The sequence below is a fragment of the Plasmodium vivax genome, chromosome 8, assembly GCF_000002415.2.
Source record: "Plasmodium vivax chromosome 8, whole genome shotgun sequence".
NCBI classification, from domain to species: Eukaryota; Apicomplexa; class Aconoidasida; order Haemosporida; family Plasmodiidae; genus Plasmodium; species Plasmodium vivax.
In genome coordinates, this window is record NC_009913.1 from 388220 (window position 1) to 405759 (window position 17540).

The following is a 17540-nucleotide window of genomic DNA, read 5'->3' on the forward strand; positions in this document are numbered from 1 at the left end:
CAACATGGGGAGAATTGCGTGCACAGTTTCTGCTTGAAGCAGCTGGTAGAAGGCATTTCCCATTCGCGCTACGTTATCCCGGAAAGGGAAGTTTAATGCAATTGCGTGGTAATCCCCGGGGGAGATAACCCAAATGTGTGAAGCTTAAACGTGTGCTCACTCTGACGCAGAGAGGATTTTCCGAATCAATCACAATAAGCATGCGCAAAAAAAAAAAAAAGGACAACCAGCGATGAAGAAGTTGTTAAGAATGAGAATGCTGCTTTAACATTTTGAACGTTTTAAAAATGGCTGGTGGGGCAGTATCTGCACTCAAATGTGTGTAAATGGTTTTATTTTTCTTTAAAATTGCGACGGGTGAAAAACTTCCCCACCGAGTAGGCGCATTTTTTCCGCGCGGGACACCTCAATAGGAGTTAAAAAACACCTTGCGCGCCTGCTCGTACGTAAACTCATTAACAATGTAGTCGTTGAGCGACATGGATATGCCGCTTAATTTCTGGTTGAACAGCTTGGAATTTTTATATTTGTTAAAAGCGCTGGACTCCAAAAAGGTCTCTATCGTTTTGTACTTCTTAATAATTTCGTGCGCCTTCACGGGTCCAATGCCCGGTATTTTAGCGCTGTAGTCGCAGCCTGAAAGGATGCAGAAATCGATGAACTGCTCGTAGTTTATGTTTAACTCGTTTAGCAGCTCGTCTTTGTTAATTATATGTCTTTTCTTTTTATTCATAATGAAGCGTATTAAGTTGGGGGCTCCAAATGCCAATGCGTCCGTATCGTCTGACACGACGATGTCCTTTTCGTGCGAGCACTGAATTGCGCATTCTTTCTCTGCATCATTTTTTGTTATAAAGATGGGTATCTTCTCCAGGAACAGATAGTTGTAAATATCGTTGGCCGTTTTGGAGTTAATTTTTATAAAAATGTTTTTTTTAAACAAATCGTGAATGCCGTCTTCGTCCACGACGACTTCCATTTTGCTCTTCTTCTGGCTTTTCCCTTCGCTAATGCTACCATCGCTCATGCTGCTGATGGCGCTCTTGTGCTCCCCAAAGGGTTTGCCCCCGCTGTTCGCACTGGCGTTTCCGTTTGAGTTTGCATTTGTAGGGTCCCCAATGGGTGAGTCCCCGCGCGGCGACTCTCCACACTGCGCCTCTCCTCGATGCACCTCTGCACCCCGGGCGCCCCCTCCCTTGGACGCGTCCACGTTCAAAATGTCGAAGAGGTTTTTCTTCTTCCTGAGAGAATCCCTCTCCCTCCACACATGCTTCTTACATTTATAATCCAGAGGCTGCAGTTCATACCTGGCCCCAATGTCCTCGATAATATAAAGCGTGCTAATTTTTAATGACTTAAAATACTCATGCTGCTTTTTCAGCAACTCGATGCTTTTTTTAATAATGTACTGTCTAACCAAAATGTGGGTCCTCAAATCATTGGCTTTATATCTCTTTTCACGATTCTTATCGTTTATTATATGCTTCCATGCTACGTACATAAATTTGTAAATGAAGAAGGTCCCATCGATTACAAACTTTTTCCCTGTGAAGCTTTTTATGTCATCTATTTTTTTGATGGTGCTCGGGATTTTCTTGTTCACAAATTGGACGAATCCTTTGATGGTCATAATAGATGGCTGCCTCGCCGGTGGGTGCGGGTGCAGCCAGCGGTGCGGATGCGGTACGAGTGGCAGTGCAGCGAACGGTGCAGCGAACGGTGCAGCGAACGGTACGGGTGGCGCTGTGGGTGACGACGTGTATCTCTTCACACTGGCGGATCTCCTTTCATCTGTTCCCCCCAGCTAGGGTGTCTCAAAATAGGAACACTCCTCTGTGGACGACTCGCCGTTGTGCAATCTACCCCTCTGTTGTTACGACTAACCAGTTTGCGGCGAATCACCATTCAACCCTACACACACGTACGCAGTTGAGCAAGCAGGTTAAAATACCCCCCACACACAGCGATTTCGCCCCTCCTGTCCGTGATGCTTCCTCTTTTCCTGCCCTTCACTGTACTCTCCGTAGAAGCATCCTTACCGCACAGAAGGAACAATCACTCAACGGCAACTTTGAAAATTTTTATTTTGATTTTTACAAAATGGCCACTCTGTTGCCTCTAACACCATATAGTGATACAGTGAAACGTGGGGGGGAAATATAACACCTGGCTCATTTAGAAGCCGTAAAATTGTGCTTCCTTCAGGTGTGCATAAGGGAAATGCAAAAAAACTCCTTTTCTTCAATTCTTTCCTTTGACCGGATGGAGATCCTAGGGGGGGAAAACTAGGCACCTTTGCATTGGCTCATAGGAACGGAAATACACTCCCCTTTAGTAAAGCATATCTTCTCAGCACTCCCTCCTTCGCGTCAGCAGAAGGGGGAAACTCGCTCAACAGGTGGTAACATACGAGTATATGGTACATACGCGCAAGAGGCTAAAGTGAGGAGATGGGGGCAACTCTTGGGGATCTGACCAGCGCTTCTAAAATGGCACTTGGGTAAATCGCGCTAGCTGCCATTTAGCGAAGCGGTAAAGAATGAGAGAGAAAAAAAAAGAAAAAATGCCCCTTCGGTGATGCACCTAGAAGCTTGCCAAAGCGAAACTCCCCAAGGGGGTACACATGTATGGAGGTATACATATACATATATTTATATGCACGTTTTTTTTTCCCTTTTTTTTGCACGTGTAAGGTGTAGGCACCACCACCCCAAGAGGGAAGTACCCCCTTTTGCATTTTACCCTAATGGGAGGCATGCCCCAATGTGCGCTTAGCAAATCCCTCTGCTCGTTCACTGTGTGATTGTTCACCTAATTGCTCACCATGTGATTGCGCTCACGTGCCAGCTCGCGTTATCCCCCTCCTCTGAGGATTTTTTCCTTTCCCTACCCCCCTTTATAACCCCAAAATGGTGTATGCAATAATAATCCACTCGTCCGAATGCCACGAGAAATACTATTTCAGCTATTACTACGGGGAGGGGGAAATTGAAAAAGAGAAGGAGAAAGAGAAGGAGAAAGAGAAGGAGGAGGAAGACGAAGACGACTGCGTTAGACAACGGGTATGAAGCTGCAAGGTCCTAACAGTTGAAACCCTCCCAGAGTTACAATTTCGATACACACACATATCTGCCATATTGCACGAACACCCTTTTAGACCATTATTAGGAGAGTCCTCGAAGAAATAAATTACTATGAAAATGGAAAAGAGAAAACAGATAATACGATCAAGAATAACAGGGAGAAGTATCTGGATTTGCTGGGCGCGTTCCTCTCAAAGTAGGAAAAATAAAAAGTTGGAAAAAGCAAGCACTGTAAGGTGCAACAAGTGCACGTCCTCATGCCGCCTTGCATGCACCCCTTTGCTTCCCTCTAGGAATAACAGCGACGAAGGAAAAATAGACGGTGAGGGTTTCTTCCGAATCGTCGATCCCTCCCTTTTCAAAAATAGGATTAACGTTCTGTGGAAAGTTTTGAACAAGTAGGGCGTCCAGGCGGCTTGCCATTCGAAGGGGGGCATCCCCCCCTAAGTGGGCAGCCACCCACTACTCAAACTGCTTAACCTCTCCGCCCACTACTCAAACTGCTTAACCTCGCCACCCACTACTCAAACCGCTTAACCTCGCTACCCCCGTAACAGAATTTGCTACACCCTGGTATTCTATGCCCACGAAAATATTCACCTGGTTAGAAGATTAAAGGCCTCAAAACAAATTTGCCATCCCCTATGTAGTGAAAAAATGCGGAACACTTTCATTCCCCACGCAGGCGGACTACTTCTTGCACACATTTATAAGCGCCCTGAGGGAGCAGCACGACGCGATGAAGAGAAAGAAATGCAAAAGTGACATGGTTATACAATTTGTACAAAACGCGTACATTGTTACCTTCAATCTACGCAAATGCAAACGTTTCGGTGTTTTCTCTCCCGTCTGGGAGGGCAGCACTTAATTGCCACCTTGGCAACCACCTTTGTCGCTCTTTTTACTCGATGGTAGTTAAAAAACTGTTTGGTTTGCTCCCCCCATCCCGCAGGACCTTTTTCACCCCGATACTGTGCTGGCCGTTCTGTACTTCTTCCTACCAAGTTATAAAAAAAGGCATTACGCACCTCATCCCCGATGGTGCATATGCTAAAAGGGCACTTGTTTTAACTCTAAAGGCATATGAAATGGACCCCTTGGTGCACCAACATTTTAAGTATACACGCATGTACACTCATACATGTGTGCCCCTCCTCCCAACTACTTTCACGTGCAGAAGGGCAACTGCTGCTGATGAATGAGAACCATGCAAAATTTCTGAACAGCCAAGTTAAGCAGTTCCTCGCGGAAAAGGCACAGTTAACCCCCAAGGATTCCAAACTTGCTTAAAATGGGCAGCCCTGTTTTTTTATTCTTCCCAGCTGTGCTTCGAAAAACTGCTAACCGTTCGATGGGTATATCGAAAAGGCAATGCACTGAATGGAGAATGCAGTTTAACGTTATGTGTAAAGGGGGAGATATACCACCTGCTTAATTTTGAGTGTGCCCCTTTCCCTTTGCAATCATGTGCAGATTGAGCGTTTAGGCATGCACACACAGGTGGTCCTACGTCTGAACATATAAACCTCTACATACACACCCTCTCATCCTGCTCCCACTCTTATGAACAAATTTGTTGCGCATAAAAAATTTACATAGTCTTAAAAATATTTTTCACTTTTTCGTAAAGGTGTAATTTTGTATTGTATTATTTTTTAGGGGGAAAAAAAAAAAAATATGTGAGTACGTAATGTGCGTAAATATGTCTACATCGATGCACGCGCGCACACTGCTACGCGCGCGTTACAAAAAAACTCATAACTCTTTATAAAGGGAGTGGCGCTACTCAGTACGGTTCGCTTCACCCTGCAGAAGAGGGGGCACTTGGGGGGCGCACCCCGAGCAGCGAGCTTCACATGTTTGGGGAAAAATACGCTACTTCGATTGGCGATACCTCCTCAATCGTGCATAAACGCACAAGTTGCAGAGAAGCAAATGGGTAGGGCTGCTGCACATGTATTGGAAGGTGCATAACTAATTAGCGGGGTCAGCAGCACCTCGAAAGCTACAAGTACAACCCCTCGGGGATGTTGCCCTTTTTCTGGTAGAGCGCTTTATCCCTCGCCTTACGCAAGTCCACCTGCGTAATTTTCATTCTTCTTTCTCGCAGAGCCAACAATCCTGCCTCGGTACATATGGCTTTAATATCTGCACCAGATAACTCATCCTTGGACATAACGAATTCTTCCAAATCGACATCTGGAGACATGGTCATTTTGCTGGTATGGATTTGGAAAATTCTTCTCTTCGTTTTGGTGTCCGGATTAGGTAGCTGTATTTTTCTGTCTATTCTTCCTGGTCTAATTAAAGCCGGGTCTAGAGAATCAATTCGGTTGGTTGCCATAATGACCTTAACATCTCCCCTCGAATCAAAACCATCTAACTGGTTTAGTAGTTCTAACATGGTTCTTTGAATTTCTCTCTCCCCTCCACTAGTCGCTTCATATCTCTTCGTACCTACAGCATCAATTTCGTCAATAAAAACGATGGAAGGTGCGTGGTCTTCTGCCACCTTAAACATTTCTCTAACTAGCTTAGGTCCATCTCCTAAATATTTCTGTATTAATTCTGAGCCTACAACTCTTAGGAAAGTAGCCGATGTTTCGTTTGCCACCGCTTTGGCTAGGAGAGTTTTTCCGGTGCCTGGGGGGCCATAGAGTATAACTCCCTTTGGTGGTTTAATACCAATATCTTCATACAACTCAGGATGGGTTAGAGGCAATTCTACTGCTTCTTTAATTTCTTGGATTTGTGACTCCAAACCACCAATGTCTGCATAGGATTCTAGGGGGGCTTTCTCCACTTTCATAACTGAGACTAATGGGTCCACTTCATCCAACAGTATGCCAACGACGCTGTTCGTTTTGTTATTTAGCAGAACTGAACATCCAGGCTCCAATAAATCCTTATCAACAAAGGATAGTATATTTACATAGTACTCTGGTCCTACTGACGTGGCAATAATGCCGTGATTTTCGTCAATCAGTTCTTCCAGCGTACCAACACTCATTGGTGAACCTCTCAAATCGTCAATTTTTAGTTTCACATAATTTTTATCTTCCGTCGTTTTTATCTGTTCCTGGTTTGTAATAAATTCTTCTTCCAACAGTAGGTAATCTTTTATTCGTTCCAACTTTAGAAGTTTCAATCTGCATTTCGTATTGGGGGTAACCGTCGGTAATTTGGAATGTCCCGTGACTCCTTTTTTTTTTTTCTTTCTTTTGCCTATATGTGAGGGCGGCGCGCTTTCTAGCTTTTTCTTCTCCTTGTCTTTTCCTTTATCCTTATCATCTTTTTTGCCTAACGGGGGGGGGGAGTGAAGTCATTACAGGGGTGCACTTCGCATAACTGCGCATTGCCTCTATTTAAGAGGAGCGTTTTTTTTTTCCCCTTTTTGGTGCAATTCTGCTCCTCACGGGGTTTTTGCGGGGGTAACGGCATGCATACATGTGGGGATATACTCACATAACCCTATGCTGCCACTTATGGTGGCATTCCCCCTCAGTGGAAATTTACAAACAAAGTAAAATCCCCATATGTGCGTCCTCTCTCCCCATCGACGACGCTACCAGGAAGGATACTTTTTTACCTAAAAATCCGTAGGGGTTGTTGTTCATTCCGCCTTGCGTGTTTCCCATGGTTTGCAAAGTTACGCAGGTATGTGCATGCGGGTGGAGGTGTATATGCGGCTACACACTTATATGCCCTACGCCGGTGTAAACACAAGGAGCGTATGTTCCCCCTTTGCTCGCGCCTTCTTTTCTCCTGGGTTATAATGTACCACGTGGGACCGTTTGCAACGTGCTTACGCACAAAAAGGGGGACGCGCAAAAGGGGCCTGCGCTAAGTTGTAAATATATGCTCACGGTGCGGCAATTATGTGTGAACGTTCGGGCGTGTGCACAGTGGAGTATGCGCTCCTATCATACGCAGTTCATGCCGATTTATTGTGCCTCTTTCGATCTGTAAAACTTTTACTCACATTTGCAGCGATGTTCGCTTAAGCTGTTGCTCGCGCGCTTTCTCACTTTGCCGTGCCTCTTCGATTCTGCTTATCCTTACGTTTTGCCCGATGGTATTTTCTTCCTCTTTCACTTAAGCGGCAGCCACCCTTTCAGCACTCACACATTATTTGTTCTTCTCTTCCAACCAAAAAATGTAGAGTTGGAGCGATAAAAAGCGCCCACCCAAAGGGATATCCCTACGCACAGAGCTGTGTTAACGCGTTCACGCATCCGCTTACGCGTACGTAAGTATGTATATGTGAATATGTACACGTACAAGTATGCACGTTTACATGCGTTAAAAGGAGGTATTTTTTTTTTTTTTCATTCGTTTTTCCGGCCAAGGGGAGGAAAAAAAAAAATTAAAATAAATAAAAAATGGCAAAAGGACGAGTATTTCCGCTTGGCCGTACTTCAGCCAAAAAAAAAAAAAAAAGAAAGCAAATGGGGGGAGAGACTTCCAAAAAAATGCCTCCCTTAAAGCGGTGCACATGTATGGTTCACCTGTACAGCACGCATATGTACATATGTACAATATACACGTACATATTAATATGCGCGTAAATATTATTTACGTACGCAAGCGCATTTACGCATGTACGCGCGCGCTTGCCCCCAACCGTGCCACGCAAGCGAAAGCGCTGCATTTGTGGCCACTTCACCTGCGCGCGGCTAACGTGTTGCAATTTGTTTTTTCGGAAAAAGCAGTACTCCGATTATGCGCCCCCACCATCCTCATGGCCTTGGCGTAGGACTCATGTGTATGCTGCGCATAGGCGTGTTTGAAGTAAACGTACAAGCATGTTTATACATACCCCTTTTTGCTGCGCGCATGGCGAAGACGTTTTAACCTAAACTACTGTGTACATGATTACACAATTATGTATTTAGTCGCTCCATGGGCTTTTTCCCCCTGGTGAACTTTTTAAAAAGCTTTTAAAGCATTCCGTTCGCAGATATTTATGTACGCATACTGCATAGGTACACGCGAAAACATACAGGTGGGGGTACGCTTTGTGTTCCCGCCCAACCTTTTGACACCTTAGCATGTCGCGTGCTGAGTGTCAATTCCTCGCTGATGTTTTAAAGCCTTTGTAAAAAGGGGAAAAAAAAAAGAATATTACTCTTTTTTTTCCGCACTTTTGAGAGGAACTTTCTCAGAACGGGCTATAAGTCTCTTTGGTTTTTTTTTTTTTTTTTTTTTTTCATACATATTTTACCACTAGGCATTTCACTATCACCAAAGTGGCGCTCCTTTCTGTTTCTCCTTCAATACATCCCTGTTGCTTTGCTACATTTTGCTTAAACTTACTGCTTTTTCTTTTTTTCCGTTTTTTGTCGTGAGGGCATCGCAACAGAGATTTATTTTGCCATTGTGAGGCACAAAAAAACCGATGCAACGGTCACGCGAGGAAGTAACCTCATGGGTGACGACGAACTGTATATGCGATGAGATAAATGCTTTACACATTTTCGTTACTAGGGGAACCGTTTCATTTTTTTTTTTTTTTTTTCTCAATCTTTATATAAGCAAAAGGGTCATATACTTAGAGCAATTACGCATTTTTCTAAGTAACCCCTTTACAATTATTCAAATTGCGCACTTGAATGTGTAAGTGAAATTGCGTCTGTGAAATGTATATATGTCCCCCTCAGGCGATTTTTCAAAAATTTGTACATACGCTTCTTACACAGGGTGTGTTAAAATGTCATGCCGTTAATTATCTCTTCATTCGCTTTTCGCATCGTATATTTCTTTTAAACCCTTTTTAATGTTCCCGCTTCAAAGCGTATACATGGCACGCAGACGATTAGCACAAACGACTAGCAGAAAGGAAATAATTTGAAAATTCACATAAATAGTAACATTACAGCAGGATGTGCATGTGAAAATAAATCACAAACTGAACGCAGGAGAAAAAAAAAAAAAGGGGAAACAAAAACAGCATATATCGCCACGATGGACTCGAACAATATGGGAGAATTGCGTAAATCTCCGCATTGATAACATATTTGTTTGTATAGTCCATGTGTCATATGTGTTAAAGCATTTGTGTAATTTCTCCCTCTGGCCAGAAATGGTTCGTCATAAATTTTTCTCCCCCTCTGCGTTCTGCTGCATTTTTTGCAAAATAATTTTTTTGTGTGTGTTTAATATTTGTAGTTTTTTTTTTTTTTTTTTTTTTTTTTTTTTTTCTTTTTTTTCCTTCCCTGTGTCCATTTGTGCGATTAGCTAACCAGCAGAGCTAAAATCGCGAAACGCGCAGCTCCTATGACAGTTTTTACATGCGTTTAAATTTCCCCGTTTCGTAATTTTGCCCATTTATCATTTCTTCGCATATATTTACGTGTCCACACGCAGAGAAATATGCGCGTTGCCGTACTTACACCTGACAGCGCGTGTTTTTAACCCGATAGGGCGGCCAACCATTTCGCGTTACAGAAAGGAGAGAAAAAGGAAATTATGGCTGTGTAAGAAGTGACAAACTGTGACATCTCCATGAGTGTGTACCCACATGTGCGTACCGTGAAAGGCGCAAACCTTTAACGTGAAAACACGGGGTGTGCAGACGCACGTATGTATATACGCACGTATAGACGCATATCTGGGGCATGCGGAGTAACTTGGGGCGTCGGGAGTTACTTGGCGTGTCGGGAGTTACTTGGCGCGCCCACCCGTAGGAGCCGTGTATGATGCGTTTTGAGCCCCACTCCTCTCCCCCCACATGCTTCCCCCCCCCAATTGTCCCTTCCCTCAACGAAAATAAAATGAATATAAGATTGGTGTGTGAAATAATAGCCATGATTTTGCTACATGTCATATTTTACAAGGTGTCCATTTATTACTTACTGAGGTATTTAGACATTTTAAATCATTCGAATAAATTTAACAAAAACATTTTTTTCATAACCTTTTTAGTTTGTATGTCTATCTTTTCCCTTTTCCTCTTTGAGCTATCCAACATCGTGTCCAATGGTACCATCACGTACATTTGGCACATTGACATATGTGTCTTAGTCTGCTTGCTGTATATAGTCATTCCCATAGAGTTCGTCAACACGATTTTTGATTCGAGTAATTACAAAGAAATTCTTTCCCCAGAATTTAACTCCCACTCGCATATCAAATTGATAAAAAAATATTACATAAAGATAAGTGCCATTTATAAGGAGCAAAATGGAATTAGCAAAAAGATAAAGAAGCATTTTTTTCTCATTCGAAGCATCATATTTTTATCATTTCTTTGGCTAAGTTTAGGGAAATTAAAAAATATGATTTACAAAAAGAACTACAATTATGTCATAGCAGATGATAACACGCTCAATATAAGGAAGTATCTGCTCTACAGTCAGAACGCCGAGATGCAGAAGAAAAATCAAAACAAATTCTTTAATAAGACCATATTTTACCTTCTAGAAAAGAGGAAAAAATGCTTTAATTATTACTCCACCGCATTTCAAGACTTCCACCAATATTACAACAAGGGGCAAGACGAAGGTGAACAAACGAGGGAAGAAAAAAAAAACATATTTAAAAAATGCATTAACCGGGTATATAGCATCTTGGGCATCCTCTTTGTTATGTTTCTACATTACCTAATGTTGCTGTACAAATTCATCATCGGAGAGCTGCTCATAAACATTTGTGCTCTTGGAGTGACGACCAATTCTATCGTCGCAGGCATATCCTCTATGTATTTTATTTATGATTACATTATCACCTTTGTATATTATGTGCAAATTCCGAAGATACAAATACAGATTTATAACATTGAAGAAAGAATACTAATTAACTTCACTAATTATATGTTTAAAAAGGAGGAGCTGCAAAAGCTGCAGAGTAACTTTGACATTCATTCAAAACGGTTTCTATACGATTCCAAAAGGGGGGGATCTCCTGTGGGGAATGCTTCCCCTTTGGAAGGGCCAGAGAAGAACAATTCTGAGAGTTATAAGGAAAAGCAGTTCCCATCCAAAGGGGAACTCCAACAAAATGGCGAACAAGGAATCATTGCAAGAAGTAAAACTGCCATAATGAGAAAAAGAAAAAACTCTGTAAAGAAATCTTCCGTACTTGTAAACTTCACCAATCGGTTAAAAAATATGTGCACCTTTAGGAATAGCAGCTTGTTAAACTATGCAGATAGCGGTGGGCAGGTGCGAACCGCCGACTTTGCCTTTTTGGAGGACAAGCAAAGACACTCCAACGCGAGTAAGAAGAAACACAAACGATTAAGTACTCACCATTTTGAGCAACCAAAAAGTAAAAAGAAAAGTGGAAACTTCAGCGACCACGAATCGACTGTCATTAACTATTTTTATAAAAATATAAACAAAAATAATGTGCACCCTTTGAAGAGGTCAAATAGTTGCCCGCTTTCCTTTGCCGAAAGTAATGACGCCTCGTCCGACGGTGAACCCCGCGCGGGCGCGACTGAGGAGGGCCAAGTCAGGAAGTACAGCTCCCTAAGTGTGACGCTTGACGGTGAGCCCGCCTCCTCGAAGGGGGAAGGCCCCGGTCGCGCTGCTGTTAGCGGAGATGTCCGCGGCGATCGCATCGGTGACCAGAGCGGGTGCCGGCACAGGGATACGCGCAGCCACGGTGAAGGAGCAAACGGGGAAGACCCCCCCAACACGCACAGCACCCCCAATACGCCAAACACGCACAACCCCCCCAACGCGGGCGCCAAAAAATTCTTCTTCAAAAGCATCAGCTTCCCAGTGAACAAGTTCGAAAAAACCAAGTACAACGAGAAGAAGCAAAAAATGGAGCGCATTCAATTTCTGTACGAAATGGAAAAGAACTTCCACGTAAAGAACAAAATGAGCGTAGATGATGCCGAATTGAAGGAGGAGTCCAGCGAACAAAACGACAGCCAGGCAAGCGACGACCAGAACATTTACGACTCGTGTAATGAAGATATACGAAAAATACAAGACATTGAAAATTACAATAAATTAAAAAAAGAAATAGAAAATATTGTGTACACAAATACGAGTATGTATTACTCCTTAAATGCAATTTTGAGCAGGAAATTTGAAATTCAAAAGAATAAAAATTGCCTAGTTGGAAAAATTAACGTCTTTTTAAATTCGGTGATGTTTTTAACAGTCATTTATAAAATTATTATGTCCATTTTGAACATAATTTTTATAAGAATTTATGTAAGGGATCCTTTTTCCAAAATTATTGAAAAGGTGTGTTTATTTTTTAATATAAAATATAATATAGCCATAATTTATGGGCCATATATATCGTTGGTGTACATTTCGTACATCGTGGCAATTAACATGAAGAAGTTTTTACAGCAGGTTATCCAAATATCGACTTATTTTTCTTTTTATTTTAAACTTTTTTTAAATATGTGGATTTTGTTAATTTCCGAATTAATGGGCCTCTATTTTGTGACCAACTCTTTGCTCTTAACTTCCTACATTCCTGTAAATTACAATCACATTATGAATTTTGTCATGGGAAATAATTATGATTATAATATATTTCATTTGCACTCTGATTATGTTTTCATCACGTCCTTCACGTCCACGTTAATTTTTTGCGTCCTCTACATGTTTTATTTTTATTTTTTTTAAGTCCCTCGCGTTTGCCAGCGTTTGCCGCATTTGCCGCATTTGCAAGCACTTGTTACATTGTGAATGTGTTTGCACTCTCTGCTCGCTGCGCATATTGCAGTTTCGTCTTCCATTCGCGAATGGAAATTCGGGTCCCCCCGTCTGTTCCCGTTTGCTCTTCCTCTTCCTCTTCCTCTCACTTTTGCTTCTGCTTTTTCCCCTTCCTCTCACTTTTGCTTCTGCTTTTCCCCTTGCTTTTCCTCTTTCCCTTTTTTTTTGTCACAGCGGCTTGCCCGAATGTTTCACACGAGCATGTGGCATCGCCTTTTGACTTTTTAATTCGTTAGGCTTAATTCGTTTATAGTCCCCTTTCACTTTGCATTTTACGCCGCACGGTGTTATCGCTTTATCGCTTTATCGCTTTATCGTTTTATCGCCTTATAGTTTTATCGCCTTATCGCCGCGCTGCTCCACAGCGGGACCTTTTTTTTGTTCATCCCTCTGCATGGCTCCCCCTTTCTTTTTTAATTAAACTTAACATAACGGACACGTACATGTGCCAACTCACATGCGCATATGCATATGTAGATAAGCCTGAGCAAACATATGTTTTGTGTAACTCTTGGCAAAGCTTTTGCTTTTTAAAATTACAACACAGTGTAGAGTTAAAAGTGTGCAGAAGGGCAAATACCGTGGGGAAAGGCTGGCATTGCGGAGGGCATGCCAAGAGGTGGTCATTCTGTCATTCCGCCATCCACTTCGTGTAATCGCGAGGCGCAAGACAATTTCCCCGTCAATTCCGTTCCCCACTTGGGTTTAACTCCTATTTGGGAATATTTTCATGTTAAAGAGATGTTAATTAATCCCTTTTTATTTTTTAATTTTTAAACACCGTGACGAGGAAAGTTAAACGCGGAGTTACGCCCAACTTGGCAACTTTCGCATGGGGAACCCTTTAACGCAAGTGTCTATCTGTTTGTTCCTCCATTAAAGGCGTTGCAACATTTATGGGAGGCTCTCCGTATAGCTGACAAATTTACTGCCCCTCACGTGCAGTCACGCGCACAACAACATCGTGCATGCAACAATTCTTGGACGCGGAGCTGTCCCGCTGCATGCCGCGGGAGAGTGGCAACACAACAGATATGCCACTTCCCACAAAATGCAAGTCCTTTTAACAGCAAAATTTGGGCCGCACTTTTAATGCGAATAGTTTTTATTTTGGGGAAAAAAATCCATTTTTATGGTGAAAACAGAGTGCCCATTATTTTACGCGCACCCATTTTTTTTTTTTCAAACGGCGTGTTGAAGCTGGTGATAATTGGGGCAATGGTTTAGCACCTTTGTGCGTTAAGACACATGCGAGGATGTCTTTGCAGAAAAGATTTTTTTTTTGGTGCAGCCCACTTTGTTCAAAAAGGAGATGGCCTCATTTTTCCGTGGTTAAAAATCGGAGTTGTCTGTGCGTTTGGTTCATGTCCGGAGGACCGTTTTGCCCATGCAGATGAACTCACGTCTGCATGCAGCATGTGGGCGCGCAAAGGGATATGCGCACATGTATCTACATATATATGTGTATACATATATATACATACATATGTGTATTTTTTTTTTCCTTTGTGGCTCGAAGTGATCTGCCCCCGCATGCGACCACTTTGCGCGCGCACCAAAGTGGAGCATCCTGCACGACGGCACTCACCTCCCGTTTGTTTAAAAAGGCTCAAATTGCAAAGAGTTTATCATAAAAAAATCATGTTAAAAAAAATTATGCTAAAAAAAATTCACGTTTTATGAAAGTACCATTATGTACAGTGCCTCGCCTATATGTCATAAAAAAAAGGATAATTTTTTAGCACCCAATTTTTTTTTTTTTTTTGCTATTATTCGAACAACGGGCTCATGTAGACTTTTTCGGCAATCTGCTCTGAGAGACATATTCAAGTTGAGCGAATTGGATCGAATAGCGATCGGATAATGATCACATAGTGATCACATAGTGCTCAATAAAAAGGGCCCTTTTTCCCATATTTGACCTTAAATTGGTGCCCCCTCGATCTTGGCCGCTTTAATTGTAAGCGTGAGGGTGAACTTGTCGCGCATAGTTGTGTGTAATAGTACACACGTACATATAAAATATATATATATTTTTATTTTTATTTTAATTTTTTTTATTTTATAAATTACATTTATCCAAAATACAAATGACCTATCACCCCATTGTAGCACTTGTCACCACCTTTTAGTAGCCGATTTGTTAACTTTTAAGGTTTTGTAAAACTTAAAAGGCGTTTTTTAATAGACACATCACAATTTTGCACATATTAATAGGAACTGTTTGCTTGCTTTTTTTCGAAAATTTACTTTTCCTCATGTTTCAGTAGAAGCGCCCTACAGTGCATGTCCAAGTGTTTGTAAAAATTATTTTTGAAAATATATTTATTTCGCGTTGAGGCAGCACCGATCATATAGAGCCAAAACCACACCTTTTCATATATCAGTATTCGTACCCGTTACGCTATTTTTTTTATCCATATATTGTTCGTTTTTCTGGAGCCACCTTTTACTACACTACTTAACACACCTGCCATTCGCTTCCGAGTGAACATCTCCATCTGCAATAAATCACAGCTAGCCATTTTGATCTACACCTTTTTGTTTGCCACCCTGCGCAACGCACACATGAACACACGCGCGCAAACCAAGAGCAACCTCAAGATGAACCAACCGGCTGACATAAAGTACCAATTCACGAAAACCAAAATTTGCAGACACTTCCTAGAAAATAGGTGTGTGAATAAAGACAACTGCAATTACGCTCATGTGCTGGAAGAATTAAGACCTCTACCCAACTTACAAAATACCAAACTCTGCAAAAGCGTTAAGAAAAAAATCCCCTGCTGTAACCCCAACTGTAAATATGCTCACAAAATTGAGAAGCTGCAACCCAGTACTGACCTTGCCACCTACAAAACTACACTGTGCTATTTCTGGAAAAAGAAAAAATGCATGAATCAGGATAAGTGCAGATTTGCTCATGGGATTGAAGAAATAAGACCTTTACGAATACCAAAGGAAGGGAAAACTGAAAGGGCATCTCTTCCGCTGTCCGATACTGACTCCAGTTTAGGCACACAACAGCATCAGCAGAAGGGGAAGCCGAGCGCCAAACGGACGAAAGAGGGGGGCATGCTGCCTGGCAAAAAATGGGGCAAGCAGTGGGATCGAAGGGGGGGCAACATGTGGGGAAGAGATGCAGGCAGGGGTGGGGGCAAGCGTGAAGGTAAAGTGTGGGAAGATCGTAGCGGTGATATGTGGGAAGATCGTAGCGGTAAAGCGTGGGAAAATCGCAGCGGCAGCAAATGGAGCAACGAACGAGACAGCAACAGAACCACCCAGCGAACCGCCGAACGAACCGCCGAACGAACGAACCAGAGAGACAACTTCCTACTGGAAGAAGAAAGAGTTCCAAATATCCTATCCAACATACACCTATTCGAGAACAGCCCAGTGATGGAAAATGACCTATTCCAGCTGAATGATAACTTTTTAAATATATGTAACAGTGTGAGCTTGGACAGCGACGCGCTTTACACCCCCCCAGGAGAGACCTATTCTAGCGAACACGAGCAGAAGGAGTCGGATGAGAACAACAGTTGGGAAGACTCCGTTGTAGATCTGAATTTTCTAAACTTGGATTACCTTAATGATGAGGAAGACGTTGCAAAATATGAATTGTTTCGGGGAAGTGGCCTTGACATAAATCTGGAGAACCTCCAAGCCCTAAGTATGCAAGTAAATCACGACGCATACACGGGTAGAAGTTTGGACGCCAATATGTGGAGTATAGAAGAAGGGGAGGTTAACAGAAACTATGGCGTAGGAGGAGGGAGACATCCAGAAATAAGCCAAAGTAACAACCCTAATGTGTTTCTAGATGCAAGTCCAAACGAAAGTGAAAATGTACTTGCCAGTGGTCAGAGTGGGAATAACGAACAAAATATGGAGAGAAATCAAGGCATAATTTCCAACCAACTTAATATCTTCAATGCGCAGTCGATCGAAGAGTTGTTTTCATTCGATGCTACTTCCTCAGAGAAACTGCTGAGCGACTCGGAATTTTTTGCCCAATGGTGTAAAAGTATAAAGGATAGAAGTTCGAAGCATTATAATAGCTTATGTTTATCCTAGGCATCGTCCAAGCGTCCAAGCGTCCAACTGTGTGTATTGAGCTCGTAGGGCCCTTCTCCCTGTATAATATAATATAAAAAAAAAGAAAAAAAAAATATATATATATCAAGTGAGACGCACGGTGCTATATTGCACGCAGAAAAAATTGAATTAAGTTAGACGCATCCTCATGGGTAAGAATTCCTCACAACTTTTAAATCATCATAGAACGTCGTTATATGCCATCCCGTATATTATTTCCTATAAAGTGATTATAAAAAATAAGTCCAGTCGTATAGCCTTCCTTTTTTTTTTTTTTTTATATTTGTTTGAGAAAATTTCCAAAGTTTTTTCATGTAATGTTTACAAAAGGGTATGTATGAACGTGTGCACCCTTCGAATGATCCCAAAATTGTACATTATAATTACCTTATTGTTGTAATTAAAAAAATTTACTCATGCCCACACGTATTTTGAGCACTTGCTAAAATTGCACTCGTGTGTAAATGAGTAAAATTGTGTTTAACTAAACAGCTGTTGTGTTGATATAGCTCTCCATTTATATGCAACTTTTTTTTTTTTTTTTTTTTGTCCTACGTGTCCGCATCGCCTTATTCGTCCTAATTATTTTTAAGTGCAAACTGCGCATGTGTGTCCTTTTCAATTTTGTTTTTCCTGTCCTTTCTTTTTGCTCGATTTGCAAACCGTTTTTATT

At 41.9% G+C, this 17540-nt stretch overlaps 5 protein-coding genes across 5 annotated transcripts, besides 4 other annotated features; 3 read left to right on the plus strand and 2 right to left on the minus strand.

The window, feature by feature from the left end:
• Positions 1–406: 406 nt before the first annotated feature.
• Positions 407–1630, minus strand: PVX_094605 (endonuclease, putative; the record flags this gene model as incomplete). The annotated part of the gene is made up of 1 exon (XM_001614339.1): positions 407–1630. One exon carries the CDS (start codon positions 1628–1630, stop codon positions 407–409), a length of 1224 nt encoding a protein of 407 aa, XP_001614389.1.
• Positions 1631–2606: 976 nt separating this feature from the next.
• Positions 2607–2636: a microsatellite.
• Positions 2637–2909: 273 nt separating this feature from the next.
• Positions 2910–4373, plus strand: PVX_094610 (hypothetical protein; the record flags this gene model as incomplete). Its single annotated transcript, XM_001614340.1, has 7 exons — positions 2910–3062; positions 3158–3279; positions 3377–3481; positions 3641–3686; positions 3769–3852; positions 4036–4087; positions 4261–4373. 7 exons carry the CDS (start codon positions 2910–2912, stop codon positions 4371–4373), a joined length of 675 nt encoding a protein of 224 aa, XP_001614390.1.
• Positions 4374–5088: 715 nt separating this feature from the next.
• PVX_094615 (26S proteasome regulatory subunit 4, putative) lies at positions 5089–7438 on the minus strand (the record flags this gene model as incomplete). Its single annotated transcript, XM_001614341.1, has 2 exons — positions 6673–7438; positions 5089–6383 (listed from the first exon to the last, which is right to left on the minus strand). Exons 1-2 carry the CDS (start codon positions 6719–6721, stop codon positions 5089–5091), a joined length of 1344 nt encoding a protein of 447 aa, XP_001614391.1. The 5' UTR covers positions 6722–7438.
• Positions 5587–5612: a microsatellite.
• Positions 7439–8204: 766 nt separating the features above from the next.
• Positions 8205–8275: a microsatellite.
• A 1581-nt stretch (positions 8276–9856) lies between these two features.
• Positions 9857–12679, plus strand: PVX_094620 (hypothetical protein, conserved; the record flags this gene model as incomplete). The annotated part of the gene is made up of 1 exon (XM_001614342.1): positions 9857–12679. One exon carries the CDS (start codon positions 9857–9859, stop codon positions 12677–12679), a length of 2823 nt encoding a protein of 940 aa, XP_001614392.1.
• Positions 12680–14254: 1575 nt separating this feature from the next.
• Positions 14255–14298: a microsatellite.
• Positions 14299–14891: 593 nt separating this feature from the next.
• Positions 14892–16846, plus strand: PVX_094625 (hypothetical protein, conserved; the record flags this gene model as incomplete). The annotated part of the gene is made up of 1 exon (XM_001614343.1): positions 14892–16846. The coding sequence occupies exon 1, from the start codon at positions 15338–15340 to the stop codon at positions 16844–16846; it is 1509 nt and encodes a 502-aa protein (XP_001614393.1). The 5' UTR covers positions 14892–15337.
• Between the last annotated feature and the right edge of the window lie 694 nt (positions 16847–17540).